This window comes from Pteronotus mesoamericanus, unplaced genomic scaffold (assembly GCF_021234165.1).
Source record: "Pteronotus mesoamericanus isolate MK-2021 breed Mesoamerican mustached bat unplaced genomic scaffold, CSHL_Meso_final contig_64, whole genome shotgun sequence".
NCBI lineage: Eukaryota > Metazoa > Chordata > Mammalia > Chiroptera > Mormoopidae > Pteronotus > Pteronotus mesoamericanus.
In genome coordinates this window covers 3,252,986-3,270,114 of record NW_026555224.1, presented here as the reverse complement: position 1 = coordinate 3,270,114, position 17,129 = coordinate 3,252,986, and the positions used below count along the sequence as shown (strand labels likewise).

The 17,129-nt window shown below is 43.1% G+C and overlaps 1 protein-coding gene across 1 annotated transcript; it reads right to left on the bottom strand.

The window, feature by feature from the left end:
• Positions 1-3,462: 3,462 nt before the first annotated feature.
• NDUFAB1 (NADH:ubiquinone oxidoreductase subunit AB1) lies at positions 3,463-12,544 on the bottom strand. Its single transcript, XM_054580896.1, has 5 exons — positions 12,346-12,544; positions 6,569-6,691; positions 5,373-5,460; positions 4,462-4,561; positions 3,463-3,625 (listed from the first exon to the last, which is right to left on the bottom strand). The coding sequence occupies exons 1-4, from the start codon at positions 12,505-12,507 to the stop codon at positions 4,470-4,472; spliced, it is 465 nt and encodes a 154-aa protein (XP_054436871.1). The 5' UTR covers positions 12,508-12,544; the 3' UTR covers positions 3,463-3,625; positions 4,462-4,469.
• Between the last annotated feature and the right edge of the window lie 4,585 nt (positions 12,545-17,129).

The following is a 17,129-nucleotide window of genomic DNA, read 5'->3' as shown; positions in this document are numbered from 1 at the left end:
CTGGAAAATGCAGAGTGTCCGATTGAGCCCAAAGCACGAGCTCCAGTCGGGTCTCCAGGCCCCCGACCCTCTTAACTGCTAGCCCTGCCCTGTCCTCTATCGACGTAGTTTCCACCAACCCCAAGGGAAAGAGAATTTTTTTTCTTCCCCAGGAATTCCAATAAAAGTGCCAAATCAGGCTCTTAGTGAACCCTACCCTCCACAGATACACAAATATCATAATCTTAGCATCTAAGACAGGTGCTAGTTGACTTAACACTAATCATGAGTGGGGTTTTTAAGCAAATACCCCAGACTGGAGGTGACAGCGTCTCTGGCAGACCACGGAGCAGGGCTTGGCCTCCCGCTGTGTGCTAGGTAGATGCTACTTTGGAAGAACTGTAGTACTCCAACCTTGGGTGAGGCATGTTCACCTCTGGGTACTCTGTCCACAAAAACTTGCTCCAAACACTCTGCCTTCAAGTGCTATAACATCATTTCCTTCACTGAGTCTTACCATGTGCCAGACTCTGTCAGTTTATGTGCATTATATTGTAAACACTCCATCACATGCCTCTTATCACCCCCGACTTACCCATTAGAGGAAACTTAGGCTCAGAAGAGCTAAGTGGCTTAGCCAAAGTCATGTCATGGCTGTCACCAGGTGAGGCTAAGATTCAGAACCTTAGAACCAGATTTGCTTAATGCTCTGCTGTTAGATAACTTGCCTGATTGTTGAGAACTTAGGAAAACTCACTACATTTTGTCCTTTTTTTTTTTCTTCTTTTCTTGGTTTAAGCTATTTGTCTTAAGGACACTAACTTGTGCTTGTCATTTTTTAAAACTTTGAGCCTTTATATTTGTTAATTAACTGGCTACCATTTAAAAAAATTAAGACAGTGCCCTGGCCGCCGGGTAGCTCAGTTAGAGCATTGTCCCAATACGCTAAGGTTCAATCCCCAGTCAGGGTACGTGCAGAAATTAACCAATGTATGCATAAATGGGTGGGACAGCAAATCAGTGTTTCCCTCTCTCTCTCCTCCCGCTCCTCCCCCCATCCCCTGCCTCTCTTTCTTGAATTAATAAATAAAAAATAAAAAATTAAGACAGTAATACATGTACTTGATAAAGATATTTTAAGTGACCAGGAAGTCTCTCGCTTAGTTCTAGCTTCTCAGCCTCAGCTGTAACCCATTCCTGTGGGCAGTGGTGTTCATTTAGGCTTCAGGGCATTGGTCCATCTGAGGAGCAGAGGGTGTCATTCCCACTTCAGTGCCTTCTCAGACTGGGAGGGCACACACCCTGCAGATGCTCCAGCTCAGGATTTTTCTTATCCTCATGTTCATTATTACCTGCTGAATATCTCACAGACCAACCCATGTGCCAACCTGAAATTCTGTCCCCTTTCCAGTCTGACCTTCCTCTAGTACGTTTCAGACAAGCCAGTACCAGCAACCCAAAGCATAAACTTAGGAGCTGCCGTAGACCCCTTGCTTCTTCCTTCATCTGACGGGGTTCTGCCATTTTTATAGTGTCTTACCAGTTGTTCCAGCTACATTTTTCACATGGGCTTTTCCAAGGACTGCAAGGTTCATTCCTGAAGTCCACCTTTTCCACTTTTGGCATAGCCATCAGCAAAGGAGCTCAAATATATACATCTGGCTGCCTCCCCTGTGGGATACCCTGTCGCTCCCACTGCTGACCAGTTCCCCAGCCAGCCTGGAAGGACCTCCCCTGTTTTTGACCATGGGCACAGCACTGCAGTTCATGCTGTAGCGGTGTTCCAGATTGAACACACTTGTGCCCTGCCCATTTCTGCACATGCCTGCTCTTTCTGCCGGCCCTGGCCAAGCCTTCGAAGTTCTGCCTGAGCTTCAGTGCCATGAATGCCTTTCTCCATGACTTTTATGTGTCATTTATTGCACAATGCATGGGATTTACAATTTAGAAAATACTGCTGAACAAAAATAAGCCCTATTTCGACCATGTAATAATCATTAACATCATGGTGTGCTTTATAGAAACCAGGTCATGCCGGTTATTATCTAACTTAGCAGTCTTTCCATGTGATCGCAGAAAACTTCCTATTTAACTGGTCTCATAGTTTGATATTCAGTTTTACAGCATCCATGTACTTTTTGTTACATGTATCATGTTGAATTTCATCCATTTGGACAAATTTCAAACAAGTTGAAATAGCACAATGAACATGCATGTACACACAATAGCACATATGTGCATAGTCATCACCTAGTTACTGGTTAACATTTTGCTCTTTTTCTGAACCATGTGAAAGTCATCTGCAGTCCTGATGCTTCACCCCCAAGTGCTCAGTAAATACCTCATGAGTAGGTTAGTCTGACCACCATAACACTGTCGTTATTTCTGAGAAATGTGATGTCCCTTGCACATACCCCATTTGTCCTCATTTCCTGTTCTTCCCCACCCTCTCAGCCCCACACTCCCCTGAAGGTGGTGTCTCTGGTCTCCTTTTTAGTTATTTGTCCTTCCCCATGACATTGATTTCTTAAAGCCCTACCTTCTGATGTTTCCTCGTGATCATATTCAGGTTCAACAATTCTAGCAACATTTCTGTCATCACATCAGGGTAATTGGAATGTGTCACATCATATGGATGCTAACTGTCCTGTAGCAGATGGTACACTCCCGGGAGTGGAGGCGTATGATTGACCTATGTGGTGCTTGGCCCTTTGGCAGAGTGCTGCACATGTGGTGGGCACCTGCTGTCTGAGGAGGTGCAATGGGAAGGGTAGTGTGGCAGAGCTGGAGATCGGGCAAGAAACAAGTTGTGACAGGCCTTACAGCCACCCTCTCAAAGGGAACTGCCTATAGCAGGTGCACATCACGCCATCTGTTATGTTCTCATTCGCACACACTTTGAAGTGCTGCATGTGGTCAGTGTGCTGCCTCCCTAGAGTGGCATACAAAGGACATTCCAGTTAAGTTCTTAGAGCTCAAGGGTTTTTGCTGCTGTTTGAACACTTAAGACTCTAAATAGCATTGCTAAAGAATTATCCATGTGTGATTCAGTGTATTTTCTTTATTTTGGCTCCTGTGGGACTTAAAACATCTCCAGAATGATGGGAATGGGCTGCTTCTATGCAGTGGGTGGTTAAGGTGCTAGCAGAAGCCATCACTGTAGTGGCAGTATTGTGAGGCCTCATACCTTTTGCACAAACAACCACAGCACTTTTTTCTTTCTTTTTTTTTTCTTTTGGCAAAATGTACAGCTGCCATGGGGGTTAGAATAGTCAGCACTTTGCCCCAGATGTTAAAATTAGCGAAACTGATGAGAGTCATCATATGCAAGCCTGTTTTGTTCCAAGTACACTTGAAGTCTTACACTTCTCATCTCTGTGAATACCAATGGCAGATCAGACAGGTCTTTAAAAGCATTAAGCAATGTCAATATAAAAATGCACTTTATAGATATCACTGAAAAACTAAAGAAGGACAAAAATGTTGGTTTTATAGATTTATTTTCAAAGGGCAAAGACACTTAGACAATTTAAATACAAGTCTAAACAGAATCACTCTGTCAATGTCAGCAGTAATGCCAAAATGTGTTCTCCTGCCAGACACTCTTCTGTATATTCCAAATCTTCTATCCGTGGAGAAAAGGGATCTGGAAAAGACATAGTAAGTTCAGTGTTCCTTTTGTTGTATTGTTGTTAACTTTACATGAAGATCTCTCAGGTGCTACATCCAGAGTAACTGAAGTTATAAGCACTAACACAATGTTTTATTTAGAAAGTCTTTATCACTTGATTATCCTAGAGCCCAAATAACAATAGCTAATATTTATTGACAGCCTTCTTTACCATCAAGCATTGTTTTAAATGAATTACATACACTACTAATTTTCACCTTTGCAAAAGTCCCAGGTAGGTCCTGTCTTTATCCCCACTTTACATATGAGAAAACAGAGGCTCACAAGAGGCTAGGCAGACTTAACAAGAGGTGGCAGAGCTGAGAATAAACAGATGTCTGACTGCAGCATCTGTTGTCTTGCCCATGCGGCCCCTTTGCCTAACAGCCAACAGCCGGGCCATGCCAAGTTCCTGGATAGCAGGCTGGGCTGGCCTAGAGTGACTGAGGGAGGCAGTGGTCTCTGCCTCTGGGTTAACTTGAGTAGTATCTTTTTTTTTTTTTTTTTTTTTTTACAAGACTGCTTGCTTTTAGGAAGGCTAACACTCAAGGGAGTCTGTCCAGGAATGACTCTCTTGAGTCATCATCTGTATCCTTGAGGAGGGTCTTCAATTTAGACCCTCCTCAAGGATACGGATGATCGTTAGGACTGGCCCTCTTGGAGTGGCAGATAACCAGAGGGGCCTGTGTTTTATAACCACTGAAAATGTCAAACATTTCTGTTTTCCATTTCTTCTGAGTCTTACATTATTGAAGAAACCCAGAGGGATTAATTCTATGGGAGAACATCATTCTAAAGGTGAAATTATTTACCTGCTACTTTATTCATACACATCCTTCTTATCTGCAATGTAATCTACAATTTCTTGTGGACACATCAACTTCTCTGCATCTATATCAGGAATTTCAAACCCTGAAAGTAAAGTTTACAACAGTGCATGAGAGTGGAGAAAGGAGATCCTTTTAGAGTTGAAAGCACTAGCACTTCTGTAACCAAGTTCCAAGTACACCAAGTTCCAGCAATTCTGAGTCCACTTCAGTTGTGAGTCAGGGATGTTCTAGACACTGTGTATATCATATTGGGTATAATGGTTGGCTCTTTTTAAATATATATACATATGTAAGAGTCACATGATTGAAAATTCACCCATTTAAAGTGTAAAAAATGGTTTTTAGTACTGGCACAAAGTTGTACAACCATCACCATTATCCAATTGTAAAATATTTCATTACCCCAAAAGAAAGCCTATACCAGTCCTACCCCAATGGGTACCATGCTTTTAGTCAGCATAATCTGTGAAGGATCTTAACTAAGATCTAGATTTATTTTCAAAGGGCAAAAACACTTAATACAATTTAAATACAAGTCTAAACAGAATTACTCTCAATGTCAGCAGTAATGCCAAAATGTGCTCAGTAGAATGGCACAGAAGTCTCTTGGCTTCCATTCAGGCAATTTGTCTCCAAAACTAGTTGTGGAGCCTTGAATGGTCTCATTTGCACAATAACTTTCCCAAACCAGAATAACTCAAGAGTGCACACAGGCACTGTGGGGAACCAAGGTACGTGGATGAGGGTGTGGTTGTATGTGAAGGGGGGGCTTACTGTTTCTATTTATATATTTGATTCAAATCCTAATTCAGACTCCCAACATTCTTTTCACTTAATCCACACAAATCAAGAATCACAATATGGAGACCCAAGACTCAGCCTGTGTGTGTTACCAAATTCGTCCTCCATGGCCATGATAATCTCCACTTGGTCCAAACTGTCTAAGCCCAGGTCTTTCATAAAATGGGAATTTACTGAGAGCTGCAAGACAAGCACACCAAACACAAAATCAGGCTGTGAGAGCTTTTGCTCTGCAAGACAACAGAGTGGTACAGTGTTAATCATTATATGGAAAACTTATTTTTAAATAAGAGGAGCCATAACTAACATATACATTTAGTGTGTGCTGGCATACACTTGGTATGCTTTACATGGCAACTAATTTTACCTTGTTTTGAACCAGTTAACAATATATACAAAACTAATGAGGGATTTCACTTTACGTGTTTAATTAAGATCTCTTGATCACTGCTCTGAATGACATTTGAGAGTTTGGGGGGTTTTTTGCTCCCCTATTAACAACTAAGACTATACCTTAGAAGTGACATTCTGTCCCCTTAAGAATAGCAGACAGTGTTTATCATCACTTGCCTTTAATTTAGATCTCAAGCTTACCAGGAAAAATTCTTCAAAAACCCACATGCAAACAAACTGTCCTGGGGGTGTGAAGTCATGTGTACACAGCATGGTGACTATAGTGAATAATACTGTCTTGCATATACGAAAGTTGCTGAGAGTAGATCTTAAAAGTCCTCATCTCAAGAAAAGAAACTTCTGTAACATGTGATGATGGCTGTTAACTAGATTTTTATGGTGATTAATTCACAATATATACAAATATCTGAAACTAATAAAATGTTATGTGTCAATTTATACCTCAAAAAAACAAACCAAAAACCCCACTAGCCTACTCACACAACAGATTTAATTATTAAAGGAGGAATTTTTTTATGTTACTATAAGAAAAATTCCAAAGGTTAAGAAAGGTGCAAAATATTATTTACAGTACACTAACACTGTGTTTTTTAAAAGGGTGGGAGGTACAGATCACACATGCACATGTAACGTACGTGTGTGTGTACACACACACACACACACCCACACCCCCCCGCCCCCCCCCCCGCACGTGCACTGAGTACCTCTGGAAAGATATATAAGAAGATGCTTTTGCTGCTGCCTCCCAGAGAGGAACCTCTGGCTGGGAGTAGGGAGACTTTTTATTGAATGTCCTTTTGGACTGTTTGAATTTTGTATCATGTGATTAAACACTCATTTAAAGAAAAAAAAACATTTCAACCACATTAATTACCTTCTCTGGGTCAATCTTGTCATACAGTTTCAAGACATAAAGAACACGGTCCTTGATGCCCTCTATCGTCAGAGGGGGGGCGTCACTATATGGCCGGCATAGCTGTGTAATTCTGCCTGGTACCTAGGGCAAGGGCAGAAAGGAAATGTTGAACCTAAAATGCTTCCAAGTAAATGCACTTGCCTGTATTAGGTATCACAAAGCTTTTAAGGCTCTAGAGAACCGACTTGTCTGATTGTGACTGGCCCCGAGGCCACACCAGTTCTCTCCTGGGGAATCTCAGAGCTCTAGCAGTTCCGAAGCATAAACATGGGCCTCCCTCCCCCTAAGACTTTGGACATTTGTTTTGCTTGGTGAGACTAAAATCGTCCAAGGTGTGAAGAAGAGCCTAAGTCTCCTCATGTAATCTGCAGCAGCTACTGCCACAGTAAGTGCCTGCCACATCTAATGGGCACACTCAAGTCAAAGTAACCCACGTGAAAAGAGCTGTCATGACAAACTGGAGCAGATCACACCGAGGACCATATATATAGTCTCATTTGGCCCATTTGCTACCAGTCCAAAGGAACCGAAGAGGGAGTTGGATCGTTGTCATAGTCCAGTTTATTTCCTTTCAGGGTCCACACCTTATTGCCACAGCACAATTATGAGCTTTTCTGATTTGTCATGATGGAGGATCATTTCAAATCTGATATTCAAATCTGTTTATATTCAGCTGGGTACTAGGGTCTTGACTCCTTCACCAAATGTGACAAAGGTTCCCTCTCACAGGTCGGTGGGCTTAAAGCCATGGAAGGTAACACACAGAACAAGAGAAATCAAAATAGCAGTTGGATAGTTTTACTCACTATGGAAGTCCCTAATCTGACCTGGTTTGTTCACCTTCTAAAATTGATTTTAATACTGTAGTTTAAAGTTCTTATGGTATTTCTCATAGAAAATAGGTTTTGCCTATTGGGGCTCAGGTACCAGAGACTCATGAAGGTCCATGAAAGATCATAATTAAACATACTACCAAATGAACCAAACCTGTACACCCCTTTGAGTAAGCGTTATCTTGCAAAAAACAAAACAAAAAACCTCAAAAAAACCTCAGGCACGCAGTTAGGTTTAATCAGCAAGCGAGATCAGATGAGTTTTATAAATGTTCTGAAGAATATTTCTGGGTACTTTCAGAGGTTTGGAGCACTTGCTCTCTTCTGTCTAAATTTATAATGCCCTTTCCTTTCTAATGACAGAATGGGTTAAGAAGACCTCCGATGTGGGAATGTCACCAGGCTTTATCAATGACTAGGTTTCCAAGGCACAGATAAAATGAAGTAGCAGAAAGGACTAAAGAGAAAGTGGGAGAAGGAATGAGTTAAATGGTAATTACAGACAAGAACTTGAGGAGAAAGGGGCTTCATCTGTGCTTATCAAGAAGTGGTGGGAGGTGGAACCAGTGCTGAGAGGGACAGAGAAAGGGAAGGCTGATGTGTGCATAGAAGAAAGAGGCTGGTGAGGATGTTTCTACGCACTACCCACTAGTGGGTCAGCATCATCCACAGCAAGGCAAGTGTTGGCAGAGGCCAGATGGGCACCATGTGATTAAATGAAATTAAAGGGGTCTCCGCCTGGAGGCCACATGGCAAGGTAAAGTGGGCGGCTACAGTGGGCTCAGCAGAGATAGGAGGGTAAGAGTTCAGCGCCTGGAATGAGATTGCCTCATCTGTACCCTTATCTGTAACATGGGGATAATAAACAAGAGTGCCAAGTTAGCAAGACTGGTGTGAGGTATAAGCAAGGGGAAGGGCTTAAAACACTGTCTGACATGCAAACAGGGGTGCTTTGCGGGGCTATCCAGCAGAACCCGGGGAGGATGACGCCTGGCCAGTTTGAGCTTTGGGGTGGTGTAGCCCCAAAGCACTTGATCCTGCTTCCTCTCACACCTCCCCTTCGGGTCTCTTTATTGATCTCTTATCTTTCAGTCAGGCTATGACCCTGCCCTAAGCACTTTCCATACAGCATCTCCTTTAGTTCTAACAGCAGTGTGAGGGACATAGTACTATTATCCCATTTTAGATGAGGAAACTGAGGCAGAGAAAGGCCTGGTTGGGGAGAGCCTTACTCCTTACTGCCTCCTTCTTGCTGGATCTCAGCTTTTTTTTTTTTTTTAAAGATGTGTTGTTTCTGATGTTAACTGTCTTCCCCAAGATGTACATCTAAAACTTCTGTTTAACAGAAACCTCCCACAGAAGTGAGAGAAGGCACTGTTTGCAGGAAAAGAGTGACTACCCTCTGGGTTAGTAGAAACTAATCAAGCTTGATTAGTTTCCATCAGAACCCACCTTCTCTCCATGGGGCCCATCTCTGACAGAGGAAAGCTCAGAAGGAACTTAAAGAGATGGCTGAAAAGGCCACCTATACAAACTGCTCCCTGCACAGTTCTACCCAGGCAGCACAGACATCTCAAACTCCACTGTTTGGAAATGAACTCCTTACCCGTCTGTCTGCAAAATGCCTGCTCACAGACCTTTATTCGCCCTCCGCCACCTGGGGCTTTATCCAGAAACCTCAGGGCCAATCTCCACTCTTCCCATTGTCTCACTATCATGTCACTGGGTCACCCAGCATGGCTGGCTCAGGGGAAAAGTCTCACTTATTCATTCAACCAACCTTGTTTAATGTTTACTCCCTGACCTAGGCAGAGAATATCCAAACACCTCAGTGGGCATACAGCAGCGCCCTGCACAATATGCCTTGTCTTCCACCTCAATTCGGGCCTCTCCCTTCCACAGGCACCCTGCGGGTCAGCTATAAGTGTATGCTGGGCTCTTCCTGGCCCTAGCATGTGGCACTGTGCCCTGCCCTGACTGCTGGTAAAACTGCTGCCTTCAAGACCATACTTGCTGGGGGTTAGTTCCCTCTTTTGCTTCTGCACTGTATACACACCTGTCCTCAATGTGGTAAATATGGCAATGCCTTGCCTTTATTTACATGACTGTCTCAGCAGCCTGCAAGCTTTACCTGTATGCCATGTACTGTGCTATGGGCTGGAACGACAAAAAGACATGACCTCTACCCTCAGAGAAGCTACAGTCTAATGGAAAAGACCAGCCCAAACAGATCATTTCAGTAGAAATAAGACAAGAGCCATAACAAAGTTATGGATCGGTAGGCTTTTTCAGTAACAAAAGTTGTCATTCAGTCCTTGAGAGGCACGGAAGGAGACTTTGAGTTAACCAGGAAAAGAAAGGGGATTATTCAAGGAAGGAAGGGCAGGCCAAGAAAAGAAAAGGTGGCACGAAAGTGTAGTGTGTCTGTGTGGGAAGAAATTAGTTCATGTTGCTGGAGATTTAAGGGCAAGGTGGCACACCAGCATAGGCTCTGATGCTGAAGAGGCAGGGCCAGGGCTACAGACCTTGAGTAAGACAAAACAGGTTTGTCTTACTGGGGAATGAATGATGCAGACAGACCACAGCCCAGAGTTTATCACTGTCATGTATGTCATCTGGTCTGGTACCAAGAATAGTCAAGCTTTCTCTGCATCAGTGCTTTCTCTTCATCTGGGTACCACGTCTCACAGAAATTGAAATTCTCTTTGTGCTCTGGATGCCAGGCAGTTTAGATTCAGGGCCTGCCAAGGTCAAGTATCGGACTTCTGGGCTCCATTTTAGACCACTACCCTTGTTTTCCTTACGTCCTATTTTTATAGTCTTACCTTTTTATACCCAAGAAAGCTGCTTTAGCTCTTTTTTTTAAAGTATACATACATATATATACACACACATGTGTGTATATATTTCTTGGAAAAAGGATATAAATGAGTAACTGGTGGCTCTGAGATCAGCATGATGGACAAATTTTGAGGAGGGAAAACCATAAGCAGGGAATGGGTGGAATGAGCATTCATCCAGATGAGATGAAGAGATGAACACTGACTGGAGGTGGTTTGCCGTGACTGGCACATAGCCAATAATAGAAACCAACAAAGTGAAGAGACAGTCCAGGGACAGTGTGTGGCAAGAGATCTGTAAAGTTTACCAACATCTAAGGATTAGGCTAGACAGAGAAGTGCCCACTGGGTAGAAGAGAGAAAGAGGACAAGCCAAGGGAGAACAGTGTCAGAACAGCCTAGGGAAGATGGAGCTGCAGGGACTGACTGGGCAAGTTTAATGTAATGGCTGCAAAGAAGCCAGTGAAGCGGTGAATGTCTTTCTTAGTAGCTGTCTCTATATCCCTCAACAGGCTAGTATAAGGCCTGGCAGGCACACAACTGCCCCTCATATATTTGAATGAACAAGTATTTACTCTCCATTTCAATACACAAAGGATATAAGGTGGTTAAATGGGAGCACTTAGTTAAAACCACTTTGTAAATATAAACAAGGCAGTTCCTCTGCTGTACCCGTAAACCAAACAAAGGTAGTAAAACATCTTCAGGCATCCCGCTGTTAAAGGCACAATCCAAGGACCAGCAGCAGCAGGACCTACTGGAAGTCCTTTGACTCTTGACCCATTACCAGAAAACAAAGATTCTTGACCCATTACCAGAACCTGTATTTTAACCCAAGTGATCTGTACACACAATCAAGTTTGAGTATCCGTGCTCTAAGAACAGGGACACTTGCTTTGCCTCTTAGCCAAATGCTGAAGTCAGTCTCAGGAACAAAACACTCAGCAACTCCACATACTGCCATTTTATCCCTTAACTTCAGGATGACACTTTTAACCTCTGATTCAGGCAATAAAACAATGCCCTACCAATGAATCCACTACAGTGTCAGTAAATCTCAAAACTGGCTGCACAAAAGGATCACTTGGCAGCTTTTACAAAAACAGACGCCCAGGCCCCATATCTAGAGATTGAGTGGTTTTGTCCTAGGAATCCTTACTTTTTATTCTAACATCTTAGTCAAGGTTGAAACCACTATTACAACGAAGTTCTGGAGATTGAAAAGAGCTTCTCAACTTGATCTTGGCAGTAGACTACCTTAAGACAGTAGTTCTTAATCTTGGTGCACTTCAGAGTCACTTGGGGAACTTAAACAAAAACCCAGTCCAAGGTCTCTTCCCAGAGAGCAAATCAAGAATCGGGAGCCAGCGGATTTTTCTTTCTTTCAAGCTATCCAGGTAACTTGAATGTGCAGCTAGGGTGGAAAAAATCACTGCCCTAACGAGAATTTCAGCCTCATAAAGGTTTCATCTGACTTTAAAAAAGCTAAAAATTCATAGTTTTCTATTCTTATTTCCAGGAGACCCAAAAGCAGGCAAAAAATGCCACAGGGAGAAATTTAGGGAGAGAGCTGTTCTGGATCGAGAAGGCTGTGGGCCGGCGTGGCTTCCCTTCTGCACCCTGTCATTAGTTTTCTTCCTAGAAAACTACCACCGTCTTCACCTTTATCGCTTAGGGCTAATGGCAACCAATAGTATTCTGAGACCTTACCAAGCACCGCCCTAGGTGTTCTTTCTACCTGCCTTAACTTCTCTAAGACTCGATGCAGCTCCGCAGGATAGAGACCAGTGTCCTCGTTTGAAGTTCAGAGGGAGGCTTAGTGAGGTTACGAGACTAATCCGAAGTTTCGGTAAGAGGCAGCCGGTATTCGAACTCGCGAGTACCACTTAGGTCGCACAGCCTCGGAGCAAGGTCAACCGAGCACCGTTAGGCAGGAGAAAGGCGAGCGAGCCCGCTGTCCTCGGTCACACCACCTACGACAGGCAAGGCCCCGCGGCCCCCTCCCCTCCAGCGGGCCCCATCCCTGACCCCTGTCAAACCCCAGCAAAGTCACTGCAAGCACCTGCACGAGCGCCAGGGCCGGAACCCCGGGCCTCATCTGGGTCCCCGCGGGGCACAGCGAGATGCTGAGCGGCCGGGTTGCAGCCAACGTGGGAAACCGGGGCAGCGACCCCAAGGCCGCGGGCAGTCGGCGGACACAGGAGCGAAGGACACGAGCCGCCATGGCTACGCCGACCCAGGCTGCACTGCGCGGCGCCCGCGGGTCTAATTTCCTCTCCGGTTCGGCGCGGACGACGCACAGAGCGGCGCTGCCGAGCCCCGCCCGGCGGTGGCGGCCCCTGGCGGCCCCTAGCGGCACTGCGCCCTCGGGGAACGTGGCCCAGCTATTCCCGTCCGAAGGCAAATGGCAGCTAGGGCCAGATTCCCTAAACACTAATCACTGATATGAGAAAGGAACTTATTTTCACTTATCCTTCGAAAGTTCTGGAATACATTTATTTAAACATTTTGATGCCGCGTTTCTTTTATAGTAATTAAAATTATTTAAAAGGTCTAAACTCAGTATAAGAATGTGAAAATGAGTCGATTAAACTAATAAACATGGAAATACAATAAAAGCCATATACATGTTTTAAACTTAACAATGTATAAATAATATAGCTCATAAAAATGGGTTCATCGGGGAAGTTTTACTGCTAATTTGCTCACATTTCTTTGCAGGGAGCCCAAAGATATTGAAATCCATACATATAACTCCAAACTCCAAAACTGCCTGGATGGACAATCCAACAATGGCTTCAGTTTTACATGTTTCTTTCTTTTATTTTTGTTAAATTTAAGTAAAATAAAGTATAATTCCTTTCATTTAAAATAGAATGTGTACTATGATCCCACTGTTGTAAAATTATTTCTATTTATGTGTTCACTAAAAAAATTGAGTATCTGCTATGTGCTAGTTGTTGAGGAAGCCAGACAGGCAATCTGTTCCCGTAGAGTTTACTTTCCAGTGGGAAGACAGACAATAAACAAATAAAAATATACACCACCACCCCCAATCCCAACTCCAGCAAATAGTGATGTGAGGAAGAGTAATAAAGCAGGGAAGGGAATAGTGAGGGATTACAGGATGTGAGTTATTTTAGGTAAGGTAGTCCCTGAAGGCCACTTTTAGGAGGCATATTTGATTTAATCAATCGGGAGGGGAAACAACCTCAGGAATCATCCCGCTGTTGGTGATGCTGATCTGTCTCTATAGCAGTGCTAGCAGTTGACACTAGGTTTCTCCTGCACCCTGATTTAATCATCACCAATTTCACTGTTTATTAAGCAATTGGAAGAGAAATTGTACCACCTCTTTGGAATGGTCAATGAATAAATGGCCAAGCTCCATTTTGAGGGGCAACCTTCCATTTCTGTGGAAAACTGATTGGCACCAAAAAATCTGAATGGAGACCAAGGATCAGGGCCCATAATATCTGTGTAAGTCACAGTAACACACCAGTCTCTGACTATGCCTTCCTGGTCAGCCTTTGGGGCAAACTTAAGAGACAGACTCAGATGGTGACATACAGCATTAAGAGAAGACGGAGGATTCAGGGAGAGCCTGGTAGCCTCCTAAGCCCACACTTGAGACCCTGTCTTCCCATGACATACCTATATTCGTGTGTTCCACTTAATCCTTTTGGTCAAACATAATAAATCACCTGTTATTTAAATGACATATGTTGGGAGAGCTACTTTTCCCTTCAGCAAGCAAAGAGAAAATGTCAGCCTACGTGGTTTGTGGGGTAAAAGGTTCAATATTAAGATTGAGATCATGTCCTTAGCAGTTGGGAAGATTTAAGAGAGGACACTGGTGCTTATCAGTAGCACCCCCATCAAAAGATATATAAGCATAAACTATGTCTGCTTCCTGCACACATTACCCCACCAACCCAGTAGTTATCCCTCCCTCCTTCCAGCCCATTTACACTATTGTCTCATACCCTCCCCTTCCCCCAGGACTATGTACCTCTAGTTACCTCTTCTCCTTTACATCTTTATCCTTTCTTTCTGTTCCTTTGAGCATACTGAGGTTTCTCCTGGCCTGAAAACAAGATCAGAGGCCTCATCGACTGACCTTCGTATATCTCTAATAGTACCACTCCTGCTTTCTTTAATAGTGAAGCTCCTTGAAAAAAATAATCTACACTTTCAGTCTTTAATTCCTCACTTCCTGATCTCTTTTTAATCTACTGAAATCTAGATCCTCTTCAACCTCTCCACTTGCACAGCCACTGAAGCTTGTCATAAAGCTCACTACTACATCTTAAATTAAGTCTCATAATCTTTCTGGCCATTCCTTTCTGGCTACCTCATGCCTTTTTCATGGCTACATCTCCACTCATCATTTAAACATTGATCCTCAGGGCTCTATCCTTGACCCCGTCTTGACTTTAAAAATACAAGTTTCAGAATTGTTTCATTCCAGAGGTTTTAATTCCCACCTACATCCAGCCCTGCCTTCCTCTGTGAGCTTCACAGCCCCGGGTCCATTGTTGATTACCAGATGATCTATAAACACTCAAAAGTTATTTTTCCCCTTGTGTGTTTTCTATTTCCATTACTGACACCATTGCCCACTAAACCAGAAATGTAAAACTCCTTCACCTCCTACTTAATCCTGCATTCATTCAGCTTTGCTTGTTTCTTTTTCCTCCTAATCTCCCCTCACTTCTAGAATAAAGCCCAGGTTTGTTAACATGTCTCATAAACTCCCTGGCTACCCCTAGCTTCCTGACTCCACCAACCCAGTAGTTATCCCTCCCTCCTTCCAGCCCAAAGGAACATAGTTTTCTATGCTTTGTTTCTCTGCTATGAGTTGTTTGTGGTTCACACCATACTGTCCTGACTGGAATATCCTTTACTTGTGTGCTGACTTACCCTGCAAGACTCAGCTATGTTGTCGCCCTTCACAAAGCTTTTCTTGAACACTCTATTGTGGTAACTGCCCATCCTTTGTTTCCATAGCAGCACAGAACACACCCTCTAAATTTAAAACACAGTATTTAATTTATTGCTTTACACATAGTCTCCCTCAGTAGACTGTGTTTCTAAAAAGCAGTGGCCTCACAGCAATCATCTTCATACCCACTGTCATGTGTGCCAGTGTTTGTTCAACATTACTGAATTGCAATTATGGCTTAGCTCTACTCAGTTTTCTTAACTCTTAAATCAACATAATTTGTTTCTCAGGGTTTTTGAGCCAATTAAATCTTTGTGAAAAGCCACCTATTATCTATGATGTGCTAGCAAATAAACTATCACTCGTGTGAAGTTAAGATCTCACTTGTAGGAACAGAATATAGGAATGTTAAATCTTTTACACAAATGTATCAAAGGGTAATAATTAAGTTAGCAAAAACCAGTAACACTATAAAAAGGTATCTTTTTAAAAAAGATTTTTTAAAGAGAGGGTGGGGGGGAGAAAGAGACACAGAGAAACATCTATTGGTCACATGTCTCCCCTACCCCCAAGACCTGGCCTGCAACCCAGGCATGTGCCCTGACTGGGAACTAAACCGGCGACCTTTTGGTTTGCAGCCCAGTGCCCAACCCACTAAGCTACACCGGCCAGGGCATAAAAAGATATCTTTAAAAAAGAAGTAACAGAGCCCTGGCCGGGTATCTCAGTTGGTTAGAGTGTCATCCTGTACACCAAAAGGTTGTGGGTTAGATTCCCAGTTAGGGCACATATCTAGGTCACAGATTCAATCCTTAGTCAGAGCGTGTATGGGAGGCAACTGATTACTGTTTCTCTCACCCCAACTTCCTCTTTCTAAAATCAATAAACATATTCTCAGATTAGGATAAAAAAAGTAATACAGCAAATGCTTTTTTATACAGATAATGAATATATACTTTCAATAAGCATGTTAGGCAAATAAATACTTATAGCTTGGGACAAAATTTCCAGTGACACCACCAGATTAGGACTTTAAAAACTTCTCTCAGATCACTCAGGTAAAAGTGAAGATAATGTGCCCAGTACAGCTGTGCAGTGATAACACAGACACTTGTATCATAGATGCATGTGGGAATGAACTATTCCTAAATTATTTCAATAAATCTTCTATTACTCTTTTAAAAGATTTTATTTATTTATTTTTAGAGAGAGGGGAAGAGAGGGAGAAAGAGAGGGAGAGAAACATCAATGTGTGATTGCCTCTCACGTGTCCCCCATCAGGGACCTGGCCTGCAAACCCAGGCATGTGCGCTACACTGGGAATCAAATTGGTGATCCTTTGGTTCACAGGCTGGCGCTCAGTCCACTGAGCCACACCAGCCAGGGAAAATCTTGTATTACTTTTAGTAGGTATGTAGAAATAAAGCATTACAAATGGCATAAAAATATATTGCATGTTAGTATAGTAAGTTAACTCCACTTTACTCTTACCATGTAAATATCATCGCCTATTCTAGTTGTAAAATAATTACTTGTTTCTGAAAATGATCTTAATAGGATGGGAAAAATAATACGCCAAGCAGAATGTATCAAAATAAATATTTATTTTTTATTTTGAGAATACATTTATTAAAGCTGGGGACAGTGAAACAAACTTAGGATAGAAGAAGTGAGCTTAGGCAGGCCTGCTTTAGCTCTTTAGAAATGTGATGAGAAGGAAGAGAGCCAGGGCTCAGCTGCTATCAGCTCACTGGAGAGTAAGAGAAAAGGGCGCCTGGGGGTCAGGTTCAGAGGGTTTGCCTGGGACGAGCTGCCGCTGCCCATTGCTCCCCTGGTTGCAAGTCTCTTGGGGGCCCCTAGAACTTATGGAGAAAAAGCATGCCTGAGAAAGAAAGGGGGAA

Coding starts and splice junctions, on each gene's coding strand:
- NDUFAB1 (XM_054580896.1), bottom strand. CDS start 12,507: ATGGCGGCTCGTGTCCTTCGCTCCTGTGTCCGCCGACTGCCCGCGGCC. Junction 5,461..6,568: donor ACAAGATTGACCCAGAGAAG/GTAATTAATGTG, acceptor CTTGTCTTGCAG/CTCTCAGTAAATTCCCATTT. Junction 4,562..5,372: donor GGCCATGGAGGACGAATTTG/GTAACACACACA, acceptor CTTTACTTTCAG/GGTTTGAAATTCCTGATATA.